The sequence below is a fragment of the Diachasmimorpha longicaudata genome, chromosome 16 (assembly GCF_034640455.1).
Source record: "Diachasmimorpha longicaudata isolate KC_UGA_2023 chromosome 16, iyDiaLong2, whole genome shotgun sequence".
NCBI classification, from domain to species: Eukaryota; Metazoa; Arthropoda; class Insecta; order Hymenoptera; family Braconidae; genus Diachasmimorpha; species Diachasmimorpha longicaudata.
The window spans coordinates 3544714-3571569 of record NC_087240.1 but is presented as its reverse complement, the minus strand read 5'-3'; the positions used below and the strand labels follow the sequence as shown (position 1 = coordinate 3571569).

The 26856-nt window shown below is 36.9% G+C and overlaps 4 protein-coding genes across 9 annotated transcripts; 2 read left to right on the top strand and 2 right to left on the bottom strand.

Annotated features, from left to right (window-relative positions):
• Positions 1 to 75: 75 nt before the first annotated feature.
• Positions 76 to 8230, bottom strand: LOC135170203 (uncharacterized). Of its 4 annotated transcripts, none has more exons than XM_064135796.1 (10): positions 7802 to 8230; positions 7110 to 7268; positions 6944 to 7045; positions 6526 to 6722; positions 6229 to 6312; positions 5458 to 5738; positions 4256 to 4342; positions 3635 to 3844; positions 2716 to 3491; positions 76 to 2567 (listed from the first exon to the last, which is right to left on the bottom strand). In XM_064135796.1, the coding sequence occupies exons 1-10, from the start codon at positions 7973 to 7975 to the stop codon at positions 1926 to 1928; spliced, it is 2712 nt and encodes a 903-aa protein (XP_063991866.1). In that variant the 5' UTR covers positions 7976 to 8230; the 3' UTR covers positions 76 to 1925. The 4 variants fall into 4 exon arrangements, with proteins under 4 accessions (XP_063991866.1, XP_063991865.1, XP_063991867.1 ...); XM_064135795.1 differs by having other exon boundaries at positions 6229 to 6319; positions 6530 to 6722; XM_064135797.1 differs by lacking the exon at positions 4256 to 4342 and having other exon boundaries at positions 6229 to 6319; positions 6530 to 6722.
• An 8484-nt stretch (positions 8231 to 16714) lies between these two features.
• Positions 16715 to 19545, top strand: LOC135169888 (protein dimmed-like). Of its 3 annotated transcripts, none has more exons than XM_064135272.1 (5): positions 16715 to 17167; positions 17229 to 17389; positions 18379 to 18490; positions 18569 to 18801; positions 19209 to 19545. In XM_064135272.1, exons 1-5 carry the CDS (start codon positions 17064 to 17066, stop codon positions 19313 to 19315), a joined length of 717 nt encoding a protein of 238 aa, XP_063991342.1. In that variant the 5' UTR covers positions 16715 to 17063; the 3' UTR covers positions 19316 to 19545. The 3 variants fall into 3 exon arrangements, with proteins under 3 accessions (XP_063991342.1, XP_063991344.1, XP_063991343.1); XM_064135274.1 differs by having other exon boundaries at positions 16716 to 17167; positions 18590 to 18801; XM_064135273.1 differs by having other exon boundaries at positions 16722 to 17167; positions 18587 to 18801.
• Positions 19546 to 20111: 566 nt separating this feature from the next.
• LOC135169971 (uncharacterized) lies at positions 20112 to 22503 on the top strand. Its single transcript, XM_064135429.1, has 3 exons — positions 20112 to 20497; positions 20878 to 21163; positions 21541 to 22503. The coding sequence occupies exons 1-3, from the start codon at positions 20229 to 20231 to the stop codon at positions 22351 to 22353; spliced, it is 1368 nt and encodes a 455-aa protein (XP_063991499.1). The 5' UTR covers positions 20112 to 20228; the 3' UTR covers positions 22354 to 22503.
• Positions 22504 to 22771: 268 nt separating this feature from the next.
• LOC135169953 (transmembrane protein 26) lies at positions 22772 to 26509 on the bottom strand. Its single transcript, XM_064135382.1, has 6 exons — positions 26316 to 26509; positions 25345 to 25522; positions 24672 to 25076; positions 24109 to 24461; positions 23441 to 23800; positions 22772 to 22974 (listed from the first exon to the last, which is right to left on the bottom strand). The coding sequence occupies exons 1-6, from the start codon at positions 26507 to 26509 to the stop codon at positions 22941 to 22943; spliced, it is 1524 nt and encodes a 507-aa protein (XP_063991452.1). The 3' UTR covers positions 22772 to 22940.
• Positions 26510 to 26856: the final 347 nt, after the last annotated feature.

Sequence of the window (26856 nt, the reverse complement as noted above, 5' to 3'; positions counted from 1 at the left end):
GATCAGAAAGAATTAGTTAATTATACGAAAAGCAATCAACTGTCAGGTATCTACAGACGAATGCACTTGACAAAATTTCCTGTAAAAAAATCTCTGAAATTTTATTCTCAATCTTTGGGACAGTTTGACAACACAGGTAAAGCCTTTTATTCATTGGGAAGGGGATAAGAACAGAATTATATTTTTAATGATTAATTGTCGATTATTCATTGCTTTCATTGGCTTTCACAATATTTAAAAAATTCTTTATCGATTTTGGACGCCACCACTCCACTACGGCCTTCAGATGACCCTCAAGGTCACTATTCAATATTTAACTTCAGTTACAAAATGAAATTAACAATCTGTGCGCCCTCGTGCTGCCATTAATCGTCTAAAGAAAATCACCAGGGGCTTAATGCCAACGAGAAACTTTTACCTACATAACGGGTCCTATAACTCGGTTATATTCATAAGTGGAATATCAACTAATTGACTAGTCCTATACTGAAATACTGAAATTAAACGAATAGAATAATTTATCGTCAAATCAGCAGTTGGAAAAGCTACGAATTCGTAATTAGTAAATTTTAAAAATCCTGGTTCGCGCAAAACTCTTTGTTTCGGATTGAACTTTTGATTGAAGTCTTATCTAATTATTTAGAATCACGGAAAAGTTGCAACGGTAATAATTACGGAAAAACAAATTTTTTTCCACTGATGATTTGACGTCGAGTCACTCATAAATAATTTGATCTTGTATTGAAGTGATAAAGTGCTTATAATGAAAAGGGATTTAATTAGTCGTCGCTAATTACTTTGTGAGACGAATATTCTCGGGAGACAATAAGAAAAAAAACTTATTTGAAATTTAGAACGAAAAAAATTTTTTTTTCCAGTAATTAACGTCTAGCAATATTTTGTTGATTTTTTCAACTGAAAAAATCTTCTGTCGTTTTCACAATTATGTGAAAAGGATTTTAACGGTTTTATCACTTCATTACAAAATTTTCTCACTGTTTCTCTCTTCAATCAAACTTTTCACACACGTAAAGAGTAAAAACAGGATTTTTTTCGCTGCCTGGCCTTACCTACCTACTTCACTATTTTCCATAGTTTATCTTCTTTCAATTAATTTTAAACCGGTCATTCACCAAAATCATGTTTTGTATTATTTTTGTATCGTTAAGAGTATTTTGTGTAATTCACTGAGCAATTGAATTTACGGTTTAAAATCCTAGGAAATTCGTTCTTCTTGTAATAAATATCTTAATCAGATCTGATAGCCTCATTAATCTTTGTATCTGGCAGCTTGCAGACATTTGAAAGGATGGTGAGAAGAAAAATCGTGAGTGAAACAAAGGGAAGAAATAATTCCCTAAAAAATTACTGGAAGAATTATTCAGATATTGACCCTTTCCATAAGAACTGAAAAAAAAAATGCAAATTTTATTAAAAAATTCCGGAATCGATTAGAAGATAAAACCCAACTGTTCAGTAAAAATGATCTTGTGACATTTTTCGATAACCCCTCAACATTCCCAGTGAAAAAAAAATAATTCCTCCAACATTTAGTGTCTCGATTTTCCTCAAAGCCCTCCAAAACTTCAACTTTCTTCAAAAAATATCAAAAGACATCTTTCTCTTTCCCAAAAGTCTCCTACGCCGGAAGAAAATTCACTTCACCCTCACGTGTCAATATTTTCGCAAAGAAAACTCTCCGAAGCCTCGATCAATCAAAAAATCCTCGATTAATCAAAATCGAAAAAATCGCTTATGGAAATTATTTTTCAACCGCACCATTGTAACACTTCTGCGAGGATCCTACCCCTCCCCCAGGAAATCTCTTCTCACACACCCCCAAAAAAAAATCTTTGGTACATCGCGAGCACTTGCAATTATATACAGTGAGCACAATCAGTAATAAAGCTAGAAGCCCCCTATCCCTATTCCCTTCCACTCCCGATATCACAATCCCCCTCGCCCTCCTTCTCAATCATCCCCTGGAGTTCCTTGCAGAGCACCTCCTCGCTCTCAACAACATCCTCGAAGTCCTCGACTCCGTCCTCCCTGAAGCCCTCAATCTCCTCACAACTCTTGAACATCTCCCCCTGTCCTTCGCCATCTCTACCCCGGTCCAGCTCCACCAGCTCTGGATTACTAGAGTTCAATATATCAGTATTGACTTCGTCATCAGTGGTGTCAGTGCTCTGTGACACTTTCTTCAGCACCGAATCCACCAAATTGCTAGCAAAACTTTTGCTCTCAGCCCCTTCATGAATTGTCTGATGAATGGACAATGACTGAGGCCTGTGGACAGTCCTACCGTAGGGGAAGGTGTTCTCTTCACCTGCGGGTGTGTGAACAGCTGATATTTCAGTCTGGGTACCAACACCCTGGTCAACTCCAGCTCTTGGCTGCATGTGAGACATGCAACGCTTGATCTCACTCATCGAATCCTGAAGCTGCTGGACTTGGGTGTGGAGTAAATTGCAGGTCTGCGCGAGATTTGTTACGACATCGGCGTTGGGATCTTCATCTCGGCCAGGTTGAAGACTCACCACTTTCTTCCAGAGGGCATTGATGGCCTGGAATCAGCAGCATTTCCATTTTTTCCAATATCATTCCAGTTTTATATTTAAAAAAAATGATTCTTCAAAATGAAACGATATTGCAGTTTAAAAAATATCGATTGAAGATATAATCGATGCATTGACGTCATAATTTTCAACTCACCTGCATCTGCAGCAGCTGGAGCTTGTGTTCACTCTCCAAAGCTGTTCTAGTAGCCTCCATATCACTGGATAATTTCTGAATGTACTTGTTAGTCCTCATCATCTCTATCGTCTTGAGTACATTGGTGGCTTTTTTATTAAGATTTCTCGTGTGATAGCCCCTCCAGATCCTCTGAATGAGCACAGCTGCCTTCTCCGTCTGATCCTCGGATTTATTCGTATCCTCCTGACGTCGTTGGATGGCCCGATGACGAATACCATCGAGTTTTGCCTGACAAAATTCGCTGTCCTCGTCGCTCGATGGAATATTATCGTCGTCCTTTGGTTTTTTCGAGCCATTTGCCTGTTGTTTTAATGTTTTGTCATTCTGGGGCTTCGGTTTAGCTCGTGGAAGGTTCGGTGAGTTCTTCAGGGATCTCCTGGGGGTCATCGTCTTGGACTGAACGTAGTTGTTGATTTTCACTGACTGGGGGCACTTGCCGTTGGCCGGTGGGTGAATGGGCTTCGCTATGTTGGACTTCGGGGGGTTGGAGGGGGTGGATTTGTGGGTCAAGTTGGTGAATTTTGAGGGACTGGTGCTGGCGGTGATTATGGGGTGGGCTTTGGAGGGATCAGAGGCTTTCCCGGGAATTGTTGTTTGGATGGGGGATGAGAGACGACTCGGAGGTGTCTTTGGGAGGATCCGGGAAAGGCCCGAGGGCGGACGGAAGTCGGGACTCATCAGGGACTCGGGGACTGGAACGAGCTTCGTGGCTGCCTGGAGAGGACTCGATGTTTCTGAAAAAAAAGAGGACATAAGATGGGAATGAATTTTATTATCGAATCGTCATAAATCGATTCGTCGCTCTTGGACTGATGATAATTGTTCTTGTTAATTCTAATGAACTTTAGAAAATAGTTTATGAGTTTAAAATCCTCACCCTCGACATCTTGAAGCCCTGACTCTCTGAGTTTACTATTAAAAGTATTGCACAGCATGTTTGGATCGAGGCTCTGGGTCATCAGGGACTCATGACCCTCCAACTGTCCATGACAAGATGAGATCATCGCGTCGGTGTGACAACTGGTGACCATTCTGTCAGGCGATCTCATTCTCATGGAATTTCTCGTGACACCTAAATGGATTGACGCTAATTTCAGCGTTGAATAATGTGGCTCAAATCGGTATTCGTGAATGTGTGCATGGAAGACATCGGAATTATTATTACGCAATGAAAGCGTGCAAATGAAGAAAAATGTTTAGTAAATTCAAGCTGATGATAAATGATAACAACACTAGTCTACCCAACTCTGATACAAAATAGTGATTAATTGATAAAATCCTCTACCTCACGGATCAATTTAATCATTAATATAAAGGTCTAGAAGCCGAGGAAAGCAGAATTCGTACTGCTACACTATTTTGACAATAATGAATCCTCTGTTAGGCGAATAATTGATAATTAATTAAATTCGTAATGAATAGAATGTTGAAATAAATACAAAGTAAATACTGATTTACAACGATAAATTCAATTCTTTGTTTTCTTATCGAAATGTACCTTTCGAAGGTGACGGACAGGAGCAGTATTTTTTCTCGTTTAATTTTCGTGTATATTTATCTTCGTGAAATGACCACAAAGGGAAAACTAGAGAAAATTTATAATTTTATATACAGGAAGATGTCATTATTATTAAGGAGAGGAGGAGGGGGACCTATTGGCCCCAGATAAGTGAGTTTTTCATCACTTTTTGAAGAATTATTCTAAAATTCTCCAGTGAAGCGGGAAAAAAGGAAATTCTCCGAAATTTTCCTGCATTTTATTTCATTATTGCAACATCTGATGGAAAAATCTAGATTCTCAATGGATCGTTAATTGAAAATTTTATTTTCTCACATATAATACCACAAGTGGTTCAAAATTATCGAATATTTCCCGATAGATTCGTTGCAAACAAATGAAGGAGTCAAGTTTTTCAGGCTAAAAAATCACGAGTGCGAAGCACGAGTGATTTTTCCTGAAAAACTTGACGACTTCATTTATATGCAGGGAACCTAGAGGGAAATATTCTATAATTTTGAAGCTCGAGTGGTATTCAGGGGATTATTTTTCCTATCCAAATTTTGGCCAAGAGAATTGTGCCATGACATGAAAAGAGGTTTATTTGGTTAAGTGTCGTTTGTTTACCAAAATATTCAAAAAATTATCGCTGATATTCGAGGTAGGCTATACAAAATATCAACAAATGGTGCAATTCTATTGGCTGAAATTTGGGTGGGAAAAATAATCACATATAATACCACAAGTGGTTCAAAATTATCGAATATTTCCCGATAGATTCGTTGCAAACAAATGAAGGAGTCAAGTTTTTCAGGCTAAAAAATCACGAGTGCGAAGCACGAGTGATTTTTCCTGAAAAACTTGACGACTTCATTTGTACGCAGGGAACCTAGAGGGAAATATTCTATAATTTTGAAGCTCGAGTGGTATTCAGGGGATTATTTTTCCTATCCAAATTTCGGCCAAGAGAATTGTGCCATGACATGAAAAGAGGTTTATTTGGTTAAGTGTCGTTTGTTTACCAAAATATTCAAAAAATTATCGCTGATATTCGAGGTAGGCTATACAAAATATCAACAAATGGTGCAATTCGATTGGCTGAAATTTGGGTGGGAAAAATAATCATGAAATATCCAACTGTGCCGCACTTCACCGAAGAATTTATTAATTAAAAACAATTGAGTTTATTATCGCCAACTTACTTGGACGTCGAGGGGAGCTCGTGCGATTACCTCCCAGCCTTCTCCTGGTAGCTGGGGAGGCACTCATACCGTGTACATTGACAGTATCCCCTTGCTGGCTCAATTGTTGCTGATGATGCTGGGCTTTGCTCAGAATTAATCTCAACTTCCTGTCGGTCTCATTCTCGAGGCATTCACCTGACAAGGGACACACCGAGGCCAGGTATTGGGCTAATTGGGAATGCTCACCCACACGAAATTGTCTACCTCGACCTTGGGAGTACAGCCACTCTGCTTTGAGGCTGATAATTTCATCCGAATTTTTTTTTAGGATAAAGTCATTGAAATTTCCGGAATTAATTCTCCTCGCGATTTATTTCAGTGGAGATGCGATAAAATTACGTATTTCAATCAACGATTGGTATTGATTGAAAAACGAGAAAGTTGAATCAACAATTACTAATTTAGTTATTTGATTTAATTGTTTTCATATAAATAATCTCAAGGCTTTGAAAAAAAAGAATTTTTAAAAGAATTTTTTAGAGTTTTTAAAATTATTAAAAATATACAGGAAATAAATTAACAAAAATAAACTCGTATTTAAATTACTGATTATTATCCATTCGAAAACGACAAACTATTTTTTAAATTTTATTAATTTTCTCAATGACTATAAATTGTGAAAAATTCGTAAAAATTTTTTAAAGCTGATCAAATCCTCTCAAATTATCACTTCCTCACTGACTTTGTCTGCAGTTTTAAACGGTTACCCCATCGTCACTGAACACTTACCTTTCAATGGGATCAACAGGATATCCATCGATTGATTTGAGGCTCATACACCAATTAATAACGAACGGTCGGTAGTCGAATCCACTACGTACTAGTTGTTAAGAATTAAACTATTCTATTATTTTTGTTATTCTTGTTTTTATCTAATCGTGTTGTCTAGAGTGATATCGATCGTGATCAATGATTCAGTGTTCTGAATACTAGTCAGCAGTACTGCCTGGCCTAGTGGACTACAGCACTCGTCTAATAACGATTTATCAGGAATTTCTTGGTATTTTCGTTGAAAAAAAAGGATACATACTGTTGCCAGTGGCACTGACGCAGGGATTGTTGGCTATCGAGAAATTTATGAGACTTGTGAGGCTCCCCAGGTGCGACATCTCGTTCAGATCTGTTATGTTGTTGTTGGCAAGGGTCAGGGTCTCCAGGGACGTCGGGAGATACCTCTCGCATTGGCGAAGGGTTATTATGCGATTGTTGTGCAAAAATAATTCCTAAAATATTTTCAAATGCCCCATTCAAAGATCCTCAAGTAAATAACACAGATGACACAAATATCTCGTACTGTCTGACCCATTTAAGTCATTGACTACTGAATATCGATATCTCAATAACAGGAATATCGTAATAAATATGGATTTCCAGTAATGATAGGCTTCTCTATTATCGAGCCGTCCCACTCAACTTTTACAATAAAAAAATCAAGAAAAAATACCTTCAGGTTCCTCAGGTAAGAAATATCGGACACGTGGCTTATGCTGTTCTCGGACAAGTCCAGGTGCTCTAGCTTCATGTTGGTGTGAAGGTGCTCGATAGACTTGAAAAAAAAGTATTTAAGAGTAACAATTCATCCAGCGAAGAATCGTCAGGAGGTTAATTACCTTCACATTGTTCCCTGCCAAACATAGAGTAGTTAAATTCGGCATATCCTTGATGCCTTCTATTGTCAGTATTCCGTTGTTCGCCAGGTTCAATGTCACCAAATTATGCAGCTTGGAGACTCCGTACATCCGGAGTAATTGATTTCTCACTATTGACAACTGTAATTAAACATCAAGAGGAATTTATTTCATTAATTCTCAGAATAATTAGGTGAAATTAGAAAGTGAAAATTAAATTAAATAAATCACCCTCTTTCGTGTTCACGTTTTTAATTACCTGGATGATAAATGCATCTATTTGTTAAAATTTTCGTGAAAAATTAAAAACGAAAATTTCTTCTTTTACTAAACCAAAATTTTGTTGCTTTTTTCGTGAAAATATTCTTTAAACTCCTTCTCATTCAATAATAAGTTTGTTAGTAATGCAAAGAGCTCATTAGTCCTCCATAATATTCATCTTTCATATTCTAATCTCTTTCTAAACAAATTATCGAGAGAAAAATGACCTCTTCCCCCAAAAAAACAGAAAATTTCCTCGTCTTCAGGGGAATATTTTCCGAGCCTTAGTAAATCCCCGAAAAAATTCCGCTCATTATTAAAAAAAAAATCCGGGCTTTAATTACGTACGTGACGTGCCAGGAACCCAGTGAATTACTCTTCAAGTATTCTAAAAATAAAAATAAATCCTCTACCTTTGTAATTCTGTGGTAACTGTCGAGATTGTCAAGACGCTGAAGTTCATTATCATCAACAATGAGAGTGTTGATATCGGCATCTGAGGGACATCGACTCAATTTTTTGAGTCCTTGGCCACTGAGGTCCAGGGTGTCGCACACCGGGCTCTCTGGTTCCTCACAGGAGTTCATCTTTCAGTTTTCAGAATGAAAAAAAAAGGGGGTGCACTTGAACTGTCAAACGAGGGGTCCACGAGGGGAGAAAATAATACGATTTGTTGTGGTTTTTGGAATTATCAGAGGTCTTGGTGATTACAGAACTTGCTTTGAAGACTTAGCGACGGTTTCTCACGGGTTTTTAACGGTTTATCGGTCACTGATGGCTTGGAAGAATGAATATTTGGGTTATTTCAATTGATCACTAACCCCCGGACGCCATGATGAATACAAAGGCGCTGCGGGGCGACAGGTGAAGCTGTCGGTGAGAAGGGAAACTCTGTTGTCAGTCATCGGTAATGAAGTTCTGGATAAGGGATGAAAATTGAATTAATTTTTGAAAATCGCCAGCGATTAGCAGAATTTGTGGGAACAGTTACTTTTAGAGAAATTATGAAATTAATTATTACTGATACTTAATTGATTAATTATTTAATAATTAAAACGGGGTTTTCACAGTTGTGACACCAATGGTGTCATAATTTTGGCGATTTAATATGAAATGAGAGAGAAATAATAGAATAATCGAAACTAAATTGCTTCCAATAATTATTTAAATTTTTTACGAGGTTTTAAACATTTTTAGAATTTTTAAAGTTAAAAAAATGATTAACAATTAACAAGTCTCTCTTCTTTTTTCTCATTCCATTCCAATAATAATGACAATCAATTTTTTTGTGTTAAAACTGCATTTAAAATGGTTCAGATAAAATTGTTTCCACAATTATGTCGCTTTCCTAATGATTTAAATAAACATTTTATTCAATTTTATCTCCTGGAGTTGAAAAACAATTATTCTCTCGTCGTGTTAATTTATTCCATTCCACTCACGTCGGAACAAATCACAAATAAAAGTCTGAGACAACTTTAAATTTTGTTTAGCCAAATTTAATTGAAAAACTAGAGAACTAGTACGGCGATAAAAACATATGGAATAAATTTTCGCGGACATGACATTTTCCAATATCAATCATGAACTATCAATCACGTCTTAAAATTCTCGATTAGTTTTTCTTCTCCACCACAAAAATATTTAACAATCAATAATTTTTTTTCTCAATCAGAAAATAAATTCTCATTCTCAACCACTTTATTACGAAATATTCTACAAAAACAGGATAATTAAATCCATGCAATTAATAAATAAATCAACCTTTAGACATTAATTTAGGCAACTGACAGAAAGGCTCACATTCATGAAAATTTATAACAAATTACCAACTAAAATTATTAATTAAAATTAATTATGACTCTTGACGTGATATAAATGCCTACATAAACAATTAAAAATCCACACACAGAGTATGTAATATTTTTAACAATGAATATCTCATTTTTATTCTAATACTCTCCTCCCCTCATTCAATACCCTTCATCCCTGTCTGACTAAACCCCGAAGAAACGTCTTAAACTACTTAAAAAATTCCCCAAATTTACTTCCGAGACGTTCGAAAAAATTATAACAATAAAAAAATTAAAATATTATCGAATTAAACTGCTGACGTGGAATTCCATTTCTGGAGTATGAACAGTAGCCCCTGCCATCCTCTGGTATTGATCTCAGAGTATTGATCACATCTGGGACGGAGGGAGACGCAGAAGATGCGGGTGAGGGTGACTGGAGAACCCATCTCTATTTTCCTCCTCTTCATCCAGTTCTCAAGAACAATAAATCCATTTGTTTAATTTTTATTATCAAAAATCGCTCCTTTCGTTCTCCAATTTTTTATCAGGATCAATCGGCCCTGAATTTCCCCAATAAATCAGACATTGTCCGACGATTATCGATGAATTTTCGGGGACAAAGGGAAAGGGATTTTTCGTCTCCCGCGATTTTGAAATTTAAAATGACAAAGGGAAAGAGACGGAGTCGAGTGACGCGGTTGGTCCGGCGAGCCGAAACCGGCACAGGGTGCACAGGGTGGTTGGACGAGTGGAATGGTGTCGGTATATAAGGGAACGAGCAGCCGAGGTCTGCGTCTGACAGCCCATTACCACTGTACAAACGGCTGAGCCAAGGAAAAAGAATATAATATTTTCCAGTTGGAAAATAAAAATATCATTGTTCACTCAAACAAAAATACCCGCGAAACTCCATATATCAATCAAATTTAATTGCATTTGACCTTTTCCATCCGACAAATTCCGAAATTGAGAAATGGAACGAGTACTGAGAGTTGATGTGATTAATGACTTTCGTTCATTAAATTTTTCTCTTTCAATTTTTCCCGTACGACGCCCCGTCCCGTAATTTGCTCATTAAATTTGCTAAAATTACGCAATTCATGGGGTGAACTGTCAAAAACGACAATTTATTAAATTGTTAAAATTTAATGGAAATTAGTTGAATAATTAAATCTACATTTTTCAATGTTTTCTATAAGTAACATTTCATTACATTTTTATTGTTTTATTATTATCAACGCGTCGAAAAAATCTCATTAAAATAGACTGACTATAACATTTGAATTCAGTATCTTCAGAATAATTTTTTTAATTACATAAAAAAATTATTGCAAATCCACGTTCTCTCCTGAACCAAAAATTAATACGCCCTATCAATACTCCACCTTCAAACCCCCTAATAAATAATCATAAAAATTACTTAACAACAATATTACCCTAAACAGACCGATTTTCCTCTCCCCTTTCCCTAAAAAAAATTCACAAAAAATAAAAAATAAAATGAGAATATCCTAACGACAAGTGACAATGGACCCCTGGAATTTATAAATATTTATCCAACAATAAAAATGATATTTCAGTTAATAGAGGGACTGCAGATATGCTGTGCCACGCCTGTTGCCACCCCCGGTCTCTCCAGTGTTGAAGCCACGCCCGCACAACCCCCTGGCGATCGTTTCAGTTCTCCGTATAAACGTTCACCCTCCCGAGGGCTAATAATTCACGTCACAAGCACACTCCACCCATAAAGACTCAAGAGAGAGGGAGAGGGGGCGGGAGGGGGAGAGGGAGAGAGAAATGTTGGGAGGTTATTCTGTATATTTTCAGTGAATACATCGGCCCTCCCAACGCTTTCACGCGTTTGTATCTTTATTAATAAATTAATGGACACCTGAGTGAAGTTACAGGTCTGTCAGATCTCCAATGAATGGAGGGAATGGAGATTTTGGTATGGTAATTCCGGGAAAGCAGTTTACGACAGTTACAATGGATGGATGAGTATATTCGTGTCCATTTGCCGACGTAGTTCGGCCTGTTTATGTCAATTTGAGGCCGATGGAGATGGGAGTATTATGGACAGGTCAATGTTAGGGGATTGCCGACGCAAATAGACTGCTAATTCAATAGTTGAGTGGGGAAAAATAAATTTTATCATCATCGATTTATTTATAAATAAATGGGGCATTGCAAATCAATTTGTGGGGTTGAAACTCGTTACGTCTGAAGTGAGGCCCTTTTTGGGGGATTAATGCCCCATTTGGCCGAGTTAATGACGTGTTTTGGGGTACGATACGATAGTGACGATATTTTTATATGAAAAAACTATAATTTTCGCCATAAAAATGCGATTTAATAAAAAAAATAGTTTTAATTGACGTGAAATTTTTGCGACCCAAAATACTAGGTTTTCCACTAATTTTGGCGCCAACCGCATCACTGAATCTCAAAAGAGAATTGTTTAATCAATTTTTGAAAAAAAAAAAAATTAGATTTTCTTTCTCTTTTGGATTTTTTTCAAAAACTCAATTTAAATTGTTCTCTAGCAATTTTTATTGCATTCGTCTCTTTGTTTACCTCATCATCATCTATAACAACTATTATTACTCTAATTATAGTTATTATTACATATATATGTAGACTCCTGTACCTCTTCAGAGTTCTCACGGAATATTATACCAAAAAAAATTATTTTGTATCGAAAAAAAAATTATTGCAACAACAAAAAATTATTTTTAGTAATTATTACTCGTCTGTTTGATTCCCTAATCACTCATCCACCAATCGAAGGAAAATTCCTTGAGTTAATTACCCAAACAAAAGCCCAATAATTGAAAAAATACTTGAATCGGATTCCCCCGAAATCCAAAGTGGTTCGGATTTCCGTGCAAACACTTAATTCACGATTACACTCATCCCTCTTCTCTCCCCCGTCCGATAGTCGAGTAACACAAGAACTACCCCCCTGTCATCACCAGGAACAAGGGGGTAGGGGGGTAACCAGTGAACCCCATAATAGAGATTTCACGCCGCGGGCCCTTACCGACTGGGTTCTCACAGTAGGGGTCACCCCCTACCCCCCCAATCCTTACTCAAATCGTCGGAGAATATCTGTCCGATGCGCAGAGGGGTAGCTGGGGCGAATCAGACAAATGTTCCATCGATGGGTGGGTTAAACGCGTGCCGCTAAGTATCTGTTTATAGTCGTGAGGGATCAATTTGTTTGTCGAATTATTTGATTGGCAAATATGCTCGCGGTTAGTCTGGAGGACTCGGTACGTGGTTTAACAAATTCACGGGGTTTGTTTGTATTGAGGTTCTTTTAATCTGTGGGAAAAACAAACATTTTTGCGATTTTTTTATCGGACGAATGATTTTTTATGGGTTCGATGGTCGAGGGATCGATTAAAATCCTCCAATTAAATATTTCTGTAATAAAATCGTTTGAAAAATTCCGCTGTTCAAAGTCAAATGAAAATAGACAGAATAAATAATCAAGAAACAAATAAATAAGATCATTAACTAATTAAATCGATTTTTTAATATTCAAATCGATGAAGAGGAAAATTCTTTTTCTCTTTAATAATTAAAAAAATATTGGAGGATCTTTGCAAAATGGAAAGGAAAATTGTGCGTTAACTTTCTCTTATTTTTCAGGTCTTTGACTTTTATCTCATTTGTTGTATCAATTTTTTTAAATATTTTTTCGAGGGGAAGGGGGGTTTGTGAAGATATGCAACGATTTCTAATCGATTTTGCTCACTGAGTTGGTCCTGAACTGCGCCAATTGTCCTCAGCAAATCGTAACACCGAAAAAAAATGTATTTCTTGCTTTTTGGCACTTATGGGCTAGAGTCGTGGCAAGTACTCGTACCCCCTCGACTCACGTGTCGAAAACGTGTCTCGTCGCTGTTGAATACTCGCAAGGTTGGGCGGATTCTCGTGACGATTGAACGCGCTTGTGACACGTGTACCAAATAGGCTTGGTGGTCTCCACTGTTTGCTGATTGTGAGGGTACTTTATACTATTTGCTATTTTTTACAATACAATTTATTTATCATTTTAACAATTTTTAAGTGGAATTTAAAGGAAATTTCCGTTGAAAAATTGTAAAATGAGGTACATTAATTTGTCTTTTAATTTGTTCTCTGATGAATATCTCAACAATTAAGGAAAATGGCGGAATTTTCATAAATACCTTTTCTCTAGAGCAAAATTAGTTCTACAAAAAAGTTCCTACAAAAATTTTTCTATTGTTTTTAGATTTCGAGATATTTATCGAAAACCGAGGGTTCATTACCGATTTCATTCCTATCTTCTTTAGAAATGAACTTCATCTTAAAAATATAAAAAAAATATATATATAATATAAGTAAATACAAAATATAAAATAATCATGTAAAATGTAATCGAATATAATTATCAAAATACCTGAAAAATTCGTCTTGACATGAAAAAAAAAATCCGAGAAATATTTTTTATCACTTTTCTTCCATTCAACAACTCCACCCCCTCTTTTCATCTATTTGTCAACTGCATAATTTACCGTGAAAATTGGCCGTACCATAACCATATGAATTATCCCCATAACCATGTCGATATAAACATACACGCTGGAATTAATGATACACCAGTTAGTTACGCGTCAGTTGATTTTCCCAGGGCATCGTCGGGGAGGGGGGGGGCAAAGGGGCTCTTTGAGTTCTTTTGGGTGCAGGGGGTAACTGCCTGTGTCACTGTGGCTAATTTCAGGGATGGACACAAGGACGACGCGTGTTGCCACAGTAAATGGAGTGTGTTTAAATCAATTGTTGATGGCGGACCAAAAAGGGATCTTATCTCCTGAGGTATTCAACAAATCCTATCAGGAATTAATGAGAGAATTTTTTTTTTTAAGAAAAAAATGCAGAAAAAAATTATTTAAACTACTTGAGTTATTGGAATTATTTTAATTATCTTAAGTAGTTTAATTATCTTAATTATCTGAGAAGATTATTAGATTTTATTGTTTTATTGTCTTCTTAGTTCTGGTTTTTAATTTCATTATTTATATTATTTATGTATAAACAGTGTATAATATTGTATATTTTTTTACTGTACGGAATTTCATGATATTTTTGTAAGGATAACGATCCTTAGTCATTGATATCGTAACATAAATTCTCAAGTGGAATTTTCAAGTATGTGAACGGTCTGCACTGAAGTACTGACTATTGTATCTGACATAAACGATTATTTATCTCAATTTGTCACGTACCGAGGGGGAGAGACACTGGTGGGAAATGTTTTGGTTTTGTTTGCGGTTCGTATACGACTCTCGAGCAGATTTCTCATTGATCTATTGACCCAAATAACTCCATAGAGACCAATCACTCAGAAAATAAATCAATGAATGAATTAATCTGAAATGGTCTTCGTTGTTTTTTGGAGTCAACTTCACGCGTCTATTTTCCCCGTTCGCTCGGGAAAAAAATAGGATATTCTCGATGGTGCACTGATTACTTATCACAAAAATGAACCTCAAAAAAGAAGAATTAGTAATATTGATTTGGGAGAATAGAGAATATTTTTGGTAGAAATTTCCTGATTTTGTAGCGATTTTTCTGATATTTTAAAAATATTATGTGGGTCAATATTGTTAATTAATATAATTGTTAAAAATATTGTTTATCGATCTTCTAAGTTTACATTCCATTGTCAAAATCATAAACTAATGTCTATGTATATTTTTTAATAAATATTTCTTCAGAGAAATTATAAAGAAACAACAATTTTCATTTCTTAAAAAAAATATAAATATATAATGCATTAATATTCTATCACATACTTTTCATTAAGTATATACTACGTATTATGTAAACTACATAGTAGACTATATATTTATTTATACAGAATCGATTAATTCGATTAAATCGATTTTTTTTCTCTGAAAAATGAATAATTCTCTGAAAATTTTCATTTTTACAAATAAAATTAATAAATTTATTGAATTAAAAAAAATCCCTTAGCACTCGAGGTTCATTGAAACGATTATATCGCAAACCGACAGCCTGAGAAATTGACCGGATCAAATATTAGCCTTATAGTGTGTATTTTAATTCAACACTGCGTGCGGGGGGTGGAATATTCAAATGAGATAGTGATTTTGAATCGTACCGCAGTTCTGGACAATTATGCGAGGTGTTAATACGATGACAATAAGTTTTCATACCAGGGGGTGGGGGTTGTTGGTACACGAGCGCTGGGCCACCCGGAAAGGGGAGGGGGTGCGGTATTGTACGACAAGTTTGTGAAACCGTTCGGGACTTTGCTGAGATCCTGAAGATCAGAATAATTGTTCTGATTCGGTGGATTAAAGTTTGGGAATTTAATTCGATCGCGGAAAATGGGGTGAGAAAGAGAATATACGGGAAATGCGGAGTTATAGATTGGGTATAACCAATTAATTTTTAAGCAATGGCATTGGATAATTATTAATTATTTTATGCCGGGAAAATTCAAACTGAATTTTCAGGGAAAAAATGAGGAAAATCAGTTAATCATGAGAATTCTCCAGGAATTTTATTAGTAACAAAAGGAATTACACTGAGTTCCAGGTCCACATGACAAGACAAGGACTAAATAGTTGTTAATAATTTGAATAATTCAAGCAACAATTCTCTCTATTTTTAATTTATTGTACATTTTCGAGGAAATTCCGCAAATCCGAAGCGGAAATATCCTCCAAAAATTCAAAAAATCCCGTAAAAAATACGAAACCCCTCCCGATCGATCCCCAGTCACTCCCACAATTTTACAACCCCCTCCCAAATTTTTACCCCGATCCTCCGTAATTTTTACCCTCCAAAATTCCAGAACTTCCTCCCAATTTTATTCCCCTCCCATAATTATCCCATTTCCACCCTTTCCCGCTCCGTCAAAAAATTCCCCATAAACTTCAAAACTCCCCAACTTACCCCACCACCAATTCCCTCCATCCCTCAAAATTCTCCCGTCACCCCACCATAAAACTGGCACCTCAAAATCCAAACTCTCCTCATTAACCAAAATGTAAAAAAATCCATCACAAATAAATCTCCACTCGTCACCTCAATTCCCAATGAACTAATCACCACCGGATCGATCCACCCCTCATCCCCACAACCTCCCCCTCCCCTCACTCTTCCTCTCCCTCACAAAAAAAAAATAAAAAAATAATGCGAATAATTTTCGTCCGAGTGAATAATATAAAGCAATTTGAGTGGAATAGCTCGGACAAATTGAAACGATCCCCTTCTCCGGGGCATAAAATAGCGATGGCTCCCAGGCACTCCCCCCCTCCCTCCCTCAACCTTCCCATCATCCCCGTCAACCCCTTTCTAACGCATTTAAACACACATCAGTAAATAAAATGACTTCGTTCAAGCGCAGTAACGATAAACCACAGTGGCTGGACCAGTGTGTGAGATTTCTCGGTTTGTTTCAACGAAAATAAATTGCACTATTAAATTACGAACCAATGGGAGTGAACGATGATAATAATTTTCAGTTTTGAGGTCTCCGATTGGTTGTGGATGCTCCGCCCAGGGGTTGGTATCGATTCAACTGCCCTTGTCGTGGTGTCGGGGGAGTATATAAAGAGCAAATCTCCAGGGAATTTTCCAACAGTTTGCGATTAAATGTCGGTGACTGCACTGTCAAAATTAAAAAATTAAATAATTAACAGATTATTCGGTTGAAAAAATTTATGTAAATTGAAGGATACTTACGGAGAGATCGAGGATTTTTTTTTGGTGCAACGAAATATTTTTTTTAAGGCAAATAAATAATTATTGGTGATGGATATCTGAATTTCTGTGATTTTTCATCGCAATCGTGACGTTTTTCGAGGGCGGGGGTGAGATGGCATCGCATTTGGGGTATAATTATGAGGAGAGGGGGCAGAGGATGAATGGAAGACATCGGGGAGGACCGTCCAAGGCTAATGATAACAATATTTGCACTGGGTAATTTTTGTTGGTGGTGGGGGGTGAGATTTTTTGGAATTTGAGGAATTTTTTTTTTTAGTTCTCAGTATTATGTCGGGGGTAGCAGTGACATTGGGGAGGAGGACCTCGCCGATTTGCCGTCGTGTGTTTATGCTGGAAGAGCCTCACAACACGTGAACACTCACTCATCACCGCACACGCATTCGCCGATACATTATCATATGCCAATATCTACTCCAGGTATTTATATGGGGGGAGGGGGTTAATTTAAGTTATTGTGGGGCACCAGAATTCTGGTGTATGTCATGCTACGTCCGGAGAATTAGTTTGGACAGCACCAGAATAATTATTTAGATTACCATAATTTATCTGGTGCCTCGTCACGAATTCTGGTGCTTGAGGAATTTTCTGGTGCTGGAGGAATTTTTTTGGTGGGTTCAAATTTTTTTCTGAAGAATTCTGGTGTAAGTACTACTACACCAGAGAAAAATATGAAAAACAGAATTAATTGGGTGCCTCGGGAGCTTCTGGTGGTTCAGGAATATTCTGGTGCTGAGTGGTAATTCTTCTGGTGATATACAATAATTTTTCTGATGCAGCGAGTGTTGAATAAAAATTATTCGGGTGTTACAAAATAATTGTTCTGGTGTATCATGTTTAAAGAGGAATTCTTCCGGTGTTAGGTATTAATTTTTCGGCGGTATAATTACTAATTATAATTATAGGGACTGGGAATATTTCACGAGTTTGAGACAAAGAATCAAAACGTTCTTTCAATTTTTTAATTTTTATTTCTCGTTTCGAACGGCGAATGGAGCGAGATTTTTCTGTTAAAAAATGGGAGGAAATAAACAAATTGACCGAATGCTTTCAACGATTTGTAGAAATATCATTACCCAATTTTTATGTGTGTAATTCTGGAAATTCGACGAATTTGGGAAAATCTGTCTGAAAACTTGAAATAATCAAACAGAAATTAATTGACATCGATTTTTAATTAATAAATTCTAATTTAATGTAACGTTTATTCCAATTTCGTGACTTTAATGAAACGGCTGAGCATAAAATCGTCAAAAAATTAGGTTAATTGTCAAAAGGAGTTTAAAAAAATCCAAAATAATTTTCCAATTATCAAGGAAAGCGATTTTAATGAAATCGTCCCTGACCAGATGAATAAATAAAGTTCGGAGAGTCCAATGAATTGATTTTCCAATTATTTCTATTTTCAGACCACAATGATAACGAGATGAATGGCGTCGACGAGGGTTACTACCCCAACGGCAGCCCCTACAGAATCCAAAGGCATGCGGCGAACATTCGTGAGCGTCGACGAATGCTTAGGTAAGATAACTACTTTGAACAAATAATAAAAAACAAAATCAGAAAGAAGGATTTTAATAAGTTCTTTTGGATTCTAAGTGGGATTGAAATTTTTAGCAGCATAAACTCGGCTTTCGACGCGCTTAGGGGGCACGTGCCGACGTTTCCCTACGAAAAGCGACTGTCAAAAATTGACACCCTGCGACTTGCCATTGCCTACATCGCACTTCTCACCGAAGTCCTCAAAGTGAAAAATGTCGACCCTCTGACGTACATCGAAATGTGCCTTAGGGGTGAAATGAGTAGCGAGAGGGCTGAATGGAATACCAGTGGTAAATACCAAATGACTAATCAGTAATCAACAGTTAATTTATTTATCAATTTAGAATTAATTGCACATTTTTTTTTCTGTTCGAATCAGTATTTTTTATCGATTAAATTTCAATTCATTCCACTTGTTTTTACGGTTTTGAATTAACTATAACTATTAATTATTTAAAAATAAATATATTTGAATGTTTTTAAGTTTTAATGATATCGTTTTGTTAATAAATATATTTAGATAATTTTTTGTTCGACAGATAAAAATTGAATGCAAAAGAAAAAAAATTGTGGACTCAACACTCAATTTGTTTTGTTATTTGTTAGTTTTTATTTTATATTTCCATCCATCTGTAATAATGATTTCTGAAAGTGGATGTTAAATAATTTATAATGTTTATTTGGTATGAAATTGCAGATTTAATGGCTCGACTCGCCTGGATAAACTGGGAAAATCTCGGTGTCAATCCCAATCGAAGATCCAGTCTAACGACTCTGACCCTGACAGCAGATAATTTACACTAACGCTGAAAATACCTTATTAATTTGTGTTGTAAATATTTATTGTTCAGAATCTAAGTACCAAAGTTCCAATGTACCCAGAGAAACCTTTAGTTATTTAATCTAGTCAAACGTGCAATACGAACGATAAACATTTCGTATTTTCGTGGTACCTGTATTATCGAATATCTAGACCAAGTGCTAGTGTAAGTAGAATTTTATTTGGTAATATTTGAATAAAGAATGCATTTTTAACAGGATAACAAAAAAAAATTATTGAGAAATGTGAACAACTGCACCGCACAGATGTCATCTGGTGGAATTATTCCTTTGATAATTATTAATTATTAATAATAAATATATTTTAGTTATATTTTCTTTTTATACTTTATTTTTCTGTTTTTCCATAATTATAATTTTAAAAAAATTGAGGTTCCACTTTGGCCTCCCCTCCCCACTATTATTAACAATTGGCTTATTTTTTAAAAAATTACTTTGGACTAAAACATAAAAATTACTTCCCCCACTTTTGAAGACTCCTCTCAGGACTGATCTACTTACCGTCTGACTTCGGGTCCTCTTCTACTGCCGCCTCTCCGTCTGCCTTCGAATCCTTTTCTACTGTCGTCCCTCAGTCGTTTTAAAACAAAAACATCGACTTAAAAAATTCCGTCTGTTAATTAAGATAAACGAGCATCAATTTAATGAAAAAAAAAAAACCGAAAACGCACAGAAATAATCGAAGTCTCAGTCTGGATTAACCTGAGATTCTCAAATGGACGAGTCAACGTTAAAAAAATATCCTCAAGTCCTCATCGCCCCGAAACGCAAATTGATTCTCCTCGCGGAAGCCCCGGCTTCAATCGCCGTTCCAAAAACTCCTGGAGAATCCGGGGAGAACCTCCGGGTGATCGATTTGGCCGACAAACCCACGAAAATGGCGCTCCATCGTCAATTCAACGTCGACGAGGGCGTCAAGGGGGCGGATCCCTCTCGTGGAGACGTTCACTACTGCATCAGGATAACTGAGAAATCCCAAAAGGAGTTTTACGTCCCCAAATTACCCCCCGGGACTATTCTGGTTAAACACGATAATAAAATTGTTAAGAAACCGATGGAGAGCTCGATAAATTCCCTGAGGAAGAGACTGAGTCAACAAATCACTGGACATGCGCCTAAATGTGTTAACCAACCTGAAAAAAACAAGTAAAATTTTATACAAATCATCAGACTTATTAATTAGATTTATTAATTCATTTAATTATTTTTTCATCTGTCATTGCTGTCAAAATAACATATTTATATTCATATTTAACGTAATTGTTTATAACAAACATTTTGTGCTTGTAAAATACCTTATGTTTATTTTGGTATTTTTTATATTGAAATAATTTAATTCAAAAGTTATTTATAAATCATCGATATCACATTCACATAATTAAAAAAAAGTTAACAAAAATAATTATTGAAAAATCAGAGTAAATATCAACAAAATTATTTATAACTCTTCCCTATAAAATAAAAATTAGTGTAAAAATAAATTATTATAATAATTGTAATTATGATTATAATTATTATAAAAATAGGAATTCCCAAGTGCGACGAAATTCTTCTCGTCTATCAAAAAAAAAAATCGACAAGGACTTCCCTCGCCCCAGGCTCCTGGCTCTCCGTCGGGGAGGGGCTGCGGGTACCGAGCCGGATAAGGAGAGATTGAAATTATCGGATGTGCCTTACATGAACACCAGATCAGTAACCAAGAGGCTGTACAACGTTGGAGCTACTCTTCAGGTACCCAATATCCAGGAGGAGTTCGAGTGGAGGGAGTGGCCGACACACGGAATGCACGAGAGGCCTATTTATCATCCCCAGGTAACTCCTCCCATGATAAAGTATTTTTTCCAATTTGTTTAAACAATGCGCTAATTTAATAAACAATTGTGTAAAAAAATCAATAGCCAAGAGCTAAAACCAGATGAGCCACTTTGCCACTTTGGACTATTGCCCAGTTTTCGATGAATATTTCGGAATCTAGGTCAGATAGCAAAATTTTTGTAATGACCTTTTTTATGGGGAAAATTGAGATCTACAATAAATGTATCAACAAAAATTTCGCTATCTCCCTTAGATTCGACGATATTGTGCAAAAATCGACTGAGAACTGTCAATTTATCTTTTTTTTTATTACTTTGTTTCTGGAATGTCAATTCTTCCCAATTTTTTTCTTCCCGACGTGTCTTGACCTTCAGGTGGGTCTCGCAGCCGAGTTCCTCGGCCGTTGTTTCGCCAGTTTCGATGGAGAATCGTACCACGAGATTCCAAGCAATCCAGACCTCGAAATTACCCCACCTCTTCCACGTTCCCATCGAAAAATTCCCGACCGAGAGAAAATGGACGAGAGAACGAGCAGAACCTCCTTCGAGGACTGCATGCACCGGACCTTCCACTCGGTCCTCTCCTACGCAGCATCCATAGCATCCCCAGAGTACCGAAAAATCGAGGAGAGGATCGTAAACTCCAGACTCCCACCGATCTCCATCCAACCGGAGCCCAAAAAGCCCCAGAATCCAGCGATCAGAGAAAAAAATCCTGAAAAAATTCCCCAGCCCTCTTCTGGACCCCTGGACCCAGCCAAACCAAAGGGTCCAAAGCCCCCGTTGAATCTCATCTGCATAAAAAATCACGCCAAACTCCAACAAGTCCTGGGACGGGGAAAAAATACTCTGATCCTGCTCAAGACATCAGACCCTAATTTGAAGAAAGAAGGCGTCTCCCTGGGTCAGGTCCCCAGTGTCTCCAGTCACCCTCCACAATCAGAGAGGTTGGACCAGAAAAATTCAATGCCTCCGGAGGAAAAGGGTTCCGTCAACGTGAAGATCCAGGAGACAAAGGTCGACTGGGAGAAGGAGACGAAGGAGAAGGAGAAGAGTCTGAAGGAGTTGATTGCAGACACTGCGGTCCTGTATTGCACGTCCATGGGGGGCCATCAGGACGATATCGTTGATTATATCGATAGTTTGAGCCCTAGGGAGTGCCGTAATTCACTGGGGATGGAGTTATGATGACACCAATTAATAAAAATAAAATTAATCAATTAAATTATTGAGAAATTGTTAACTTGTTTGGATGGAAAATGAGTTGAAAGAGAATTTTCTTCCATTTTCTTGAGTTATTGAAACGATCATAAATATGACTTTATAATTCCCAAAACATCTGTATAAATTATAGAATTTTATCGTTAATTAAATAATAATAATACGGATAATAATTGAAGATGAATTAAATTTTTAGAATTAATGAGTAGATAAAAATATCAGAGTTAATGTGCGATGGAAAAATGTTCTCAAATAAAAAAAAATCGTCGTTGTATGTTGTACGTTGATTTATTTTCTCGCAGCACTTCACCTCTCGATCAATAAATAAATAAATTAGTTGATTAGCCAATAAATTCCTAAAATACTGCGATTCTTCAGCTGATAATTGGACGAGGAATTATGCAATGCAAAAAATAGACTCAGACCTCCGATTCTTGACGAGTCATCGAGGCTAAAATAATTCCCCCGTTGATCCCTGCGTAGATGTACAGAATACATACTGATAGAATAGCTGAATAAATGATTGACAGGATGAAGACACCGACCTTCCGGTGTCATTCTCTACTGCGACGCTTACGACGTTGATATCTGCAAAGCGAGAGTGGAGTTTGATTTTTTACAAAAGTCACGGGTTAAACAAATTCTTGACATCTATTTAATTTATTTGATTCATAAAAAAATTTCTGAAATGTCGTATTCAGATAGAAAACGAGGAAATTAATAATTTTTCATAAAATCTGAGAGAAAAACTGATTTAAGTCGTTGAGTTTTGAATTGTTGCTTGAAATTCCTCGTTTTTTCCAAATTTTCACGCAATAATTCAGTTGGAAAATCAAAGATCTGTTTTTTACTGATCAATAAAGTATTTTATTTCTTAAGGACAAAATTCTCTGCAATTTATTATCAATCTTACACGTAATAAACATTTGTAATATTTAAGAAAAAAAAGTCAGAGGAAAATTTTCAAAAGTGAATTAAATTCTAGCCTGCAAGTGAATAATCCAGGCTCGTATCAGACCCCTATTTTTTTCATTAACGTCAGCAAGGGCCTCACCTTTGTTCAGACTCTGATTCCGTCCCAGTGCTGTCGCTCTCAGTCTCCCCTTCCTCCAAGGAATGATTGGAGCTGTGATCCTCCTCAATGGATTCCGATTTTTCTCTCTCCTTCCGTTTCTTCCTCTCCGTTTTTGACTTCAAGGCCGATTTACTGGGGTTAGAATTCTTGTGGGAGCCTCTCGATATGTGTTTATCCGCCCTCGACGGTCGTTTTTCGTCTTCATAAGTCACTTCATTCTTTCGAAATTCCTCTCTCCGAGTCGAGGAACTTCTTTTCATCTCCCTTTTGTGATATTTCTCGTGTTTGGAGGAGTTCCTGGAGCTGGAGGTGGAGTACCCGGTGTCATTCCTCGTCCGCCTATCGGATGAAACATAAAAAAACCCGCCCTAAGTCCCTTCCACGCAAATATATATATTTTTTTCATTTTTTCTGCGAAGTGGTAAAACGAAATAAATTACTTTTGACCATCGACCAGTTTTTAATGAATATCTCCGAATCTAAGAGAGATACGAAATTAACTATAATGACCTTTTTTATGGAGCAGTTCTAGATCTACAATAAATGTATCAGTAACAATTTCGCTATCTCCCTTGGATTTCGAGATATGGCAGAAAAACTGGACTGAAAGATGAGCCATATTCATCTCGATTCGACTCTCGATTTACCTTTTAGACTTTTCCAAGTTCCTCGGCGCCAGCTCATATCGATTTTCCTCTTCCGACGAGTAATCCGTCTCTGAAGGTACATCAACGTCCCTCCGACGTCGTCTTCCACTGCTGCACTTGTCGCATCCGTACATGTCCCCCCTGGACACGATGCTGATGCTCGGCAGCTGTTCCTTGTCGATTCTCCTCCTCCTTTTCCTGTTTCGAGTTTTCCTCTCCGTCTGCACCACGTAGAGACGATACAGTTGCAGAAGAATCACCAGGGTGTTCTTGCACGTGAAGAATATGTTCATGTAGCTGACGATCTTGAAGTGGATGATTATCAAGAGGCGAAATGCGAGGAACGGCGCATCCTGCAGGAGAAACAGTAGAAAAATTCTGTTTTCTAGGACTCAATTTGTTTTAAATTTATGTAAAACGTATGTAAAATCCATGCTATATATATTTTCAAACATTTTTTAAAATTAACAATCAATGGATATTTTGCTAGAAATATTTTTCAGTTTTGAAGAACCTGAAAAAAAAATTTACGTACCTGAAGAGAAAAAAAAAAATTTACGTACCTGAAGAATCATGTTGAGTGCGATGGCCCAGACATCAATGCTGCAGCAGCTCGTCTCTGCCTGCATCTTCATCTTGACAGAGCCCGTGGACAGTCTCGACTTTCTGGATTTTGTGGCTGTCAACACAACAGTGAACTGTATCAGTGACCAGGACCAGATGCCCAGGGTGAGGTACACCAGCATCATCTCTGAGGAGATACTGGGCTCCTTGAAGGAGTCGAAGAACTCGATGATGTCTGCAGCGGTGCCGATGTACACCAGGAGGAGCTGACTCAACTGGTCTCGAGTCAGATCGCCCTTGGGGAGCATCCACCGACCCACTATCAGCACCAGCATCAGAAACTGCTCAATCAGAGTCACCCACGTTTCCGTGGAGATCTGGATGTCAGGGAGTTGCATCTTCACCTGCAGGAGAGAACATTTGGTGAAAAGGGGTTCAATAATTACGGGTGGAAAAGTCATTTAGGAAGAATTTTTTAATTCATTAATTGATGGAGGTTGAGGGAAATTAGGGACAACAATTAGGGGTACCTTTTTTTCGGGGGGGTTGAGGATTTTATGGAAATAATGCAGAACTGACTAGGGAAGGGTGAGAAGGAGAAATAAAAAGGGAGAGCCAAGTCAACGGTTTGGAATTTTTTATAGGAAAATTATGATCGAGGGAAATTTTCACCCCAAACAGCTGCTCCAACTGCTCCAGATCCTTCGCTGCTAAGTGGGATAAGTCCAAAGTCTTGGAAATATTCATGTGCGCAGGTGAGGGCCTCATTATTCGGTCCAATTTGTCCAGCTCCAGGAGCCATATCGCGGGGACTACGCTTCCAAGGTAGAGGAATACCGAAGGGCAAAACCTGAAAAAATGATGAAAAAAATTCATTGAATCAAAAAAAAAATGCTATTAATCTTTAAAAAAAATCATTAACCAGACGATTAATGATCTTAATACTTTACTAATTACCAATGTTTGATAGTAACACATTCATCATTATTATGTAACATTTTATTCATTATTTATCTTGATGTAGAATAATTTTTTGCAGCCCATAAAACTCTCCGCAAAAAACATCTTTCGTCCAATTTTTTCTCATTCTAAACATTTAAAAAAGGACTTGAAAAAATTGAATAAAAAAAAAACAGTCAGTTTACTAGAAAATAAATAAATAAATCAATAGAAATCGATACAAAATAATCAAATAAATCGTAATAATCTAATATTTTCTAATAACTATAAAAAATACTAAAAACATTCAATAAATTATTCACAATTCTCCATCGAATTTGCAGTTTTTCTTTTAAAATTCTTTCACATGTAAACCCACATAAATTTTAATCCCCCTCCCTCTCCCCCCCCTATTGTATTATGTCCTCTTCCACAAAAATCCCCACAACGCCATCACCTAATGCATCGAAAGCGTTTCGATGAGTATCGAATTTCTCCGGACGTGAAATAGCCCGATACGTGTACAACCCGAACAACACAACCCGCCCTCATCAACCCCTAATGCACAATTTCCGTCTGTCCGTCAAATTCGGAAAAAAAACCCATCAGTTCACCACGTGTGCCAGAGGTCAAATGTGCGACCCAGAAAGTCGTCCAATTGGGAAAAATTATGTGAGGGAATTTCAGGGGTAAATTTTCCTCACCATTTCCACTCCTGATTTTCCTTTATGGTCAGGGTGAAGAGGCCCTCGAAGAAGAGGAGAAGAATTGGACAGCTGAGGTACCAGTAAAGAGGATTTTTCTTGAAGGTTGTCACTTGCCAAATTGCTATGAATCCGTGGGATGCAAATACAAGACGAGTTATTATTGCTTTTATTGTTGCAATAAATCTCGCCATTTTGGAGGGAGTGTCAATTGAGTATCATTTTAGAGTTTTCAAGGTCTTCGGTATTTTTGAGAGGAAATTTAGGTAATGGGTCACATTTTTTTATGGCGATTGCTGCCCTTTTGGGGGAAGTTGATTAATTAGAGGAGCTGTGGGGAATTAATTAATCAGGGGTTTAATTAATTGTTTAGGTGATGGTTTAATTAATTGGTTCACCACTAGTTTAACTGATAACTCAATTAACAGTTAAATTTCATTTTTATTACGATCATTTTCAGAGAATTTTATTCAAATTTTTATTTCTATTCGTTAACGGGTTATTATTGATATTTTTTAAAATTGTTGATGAGGCGGTTCGA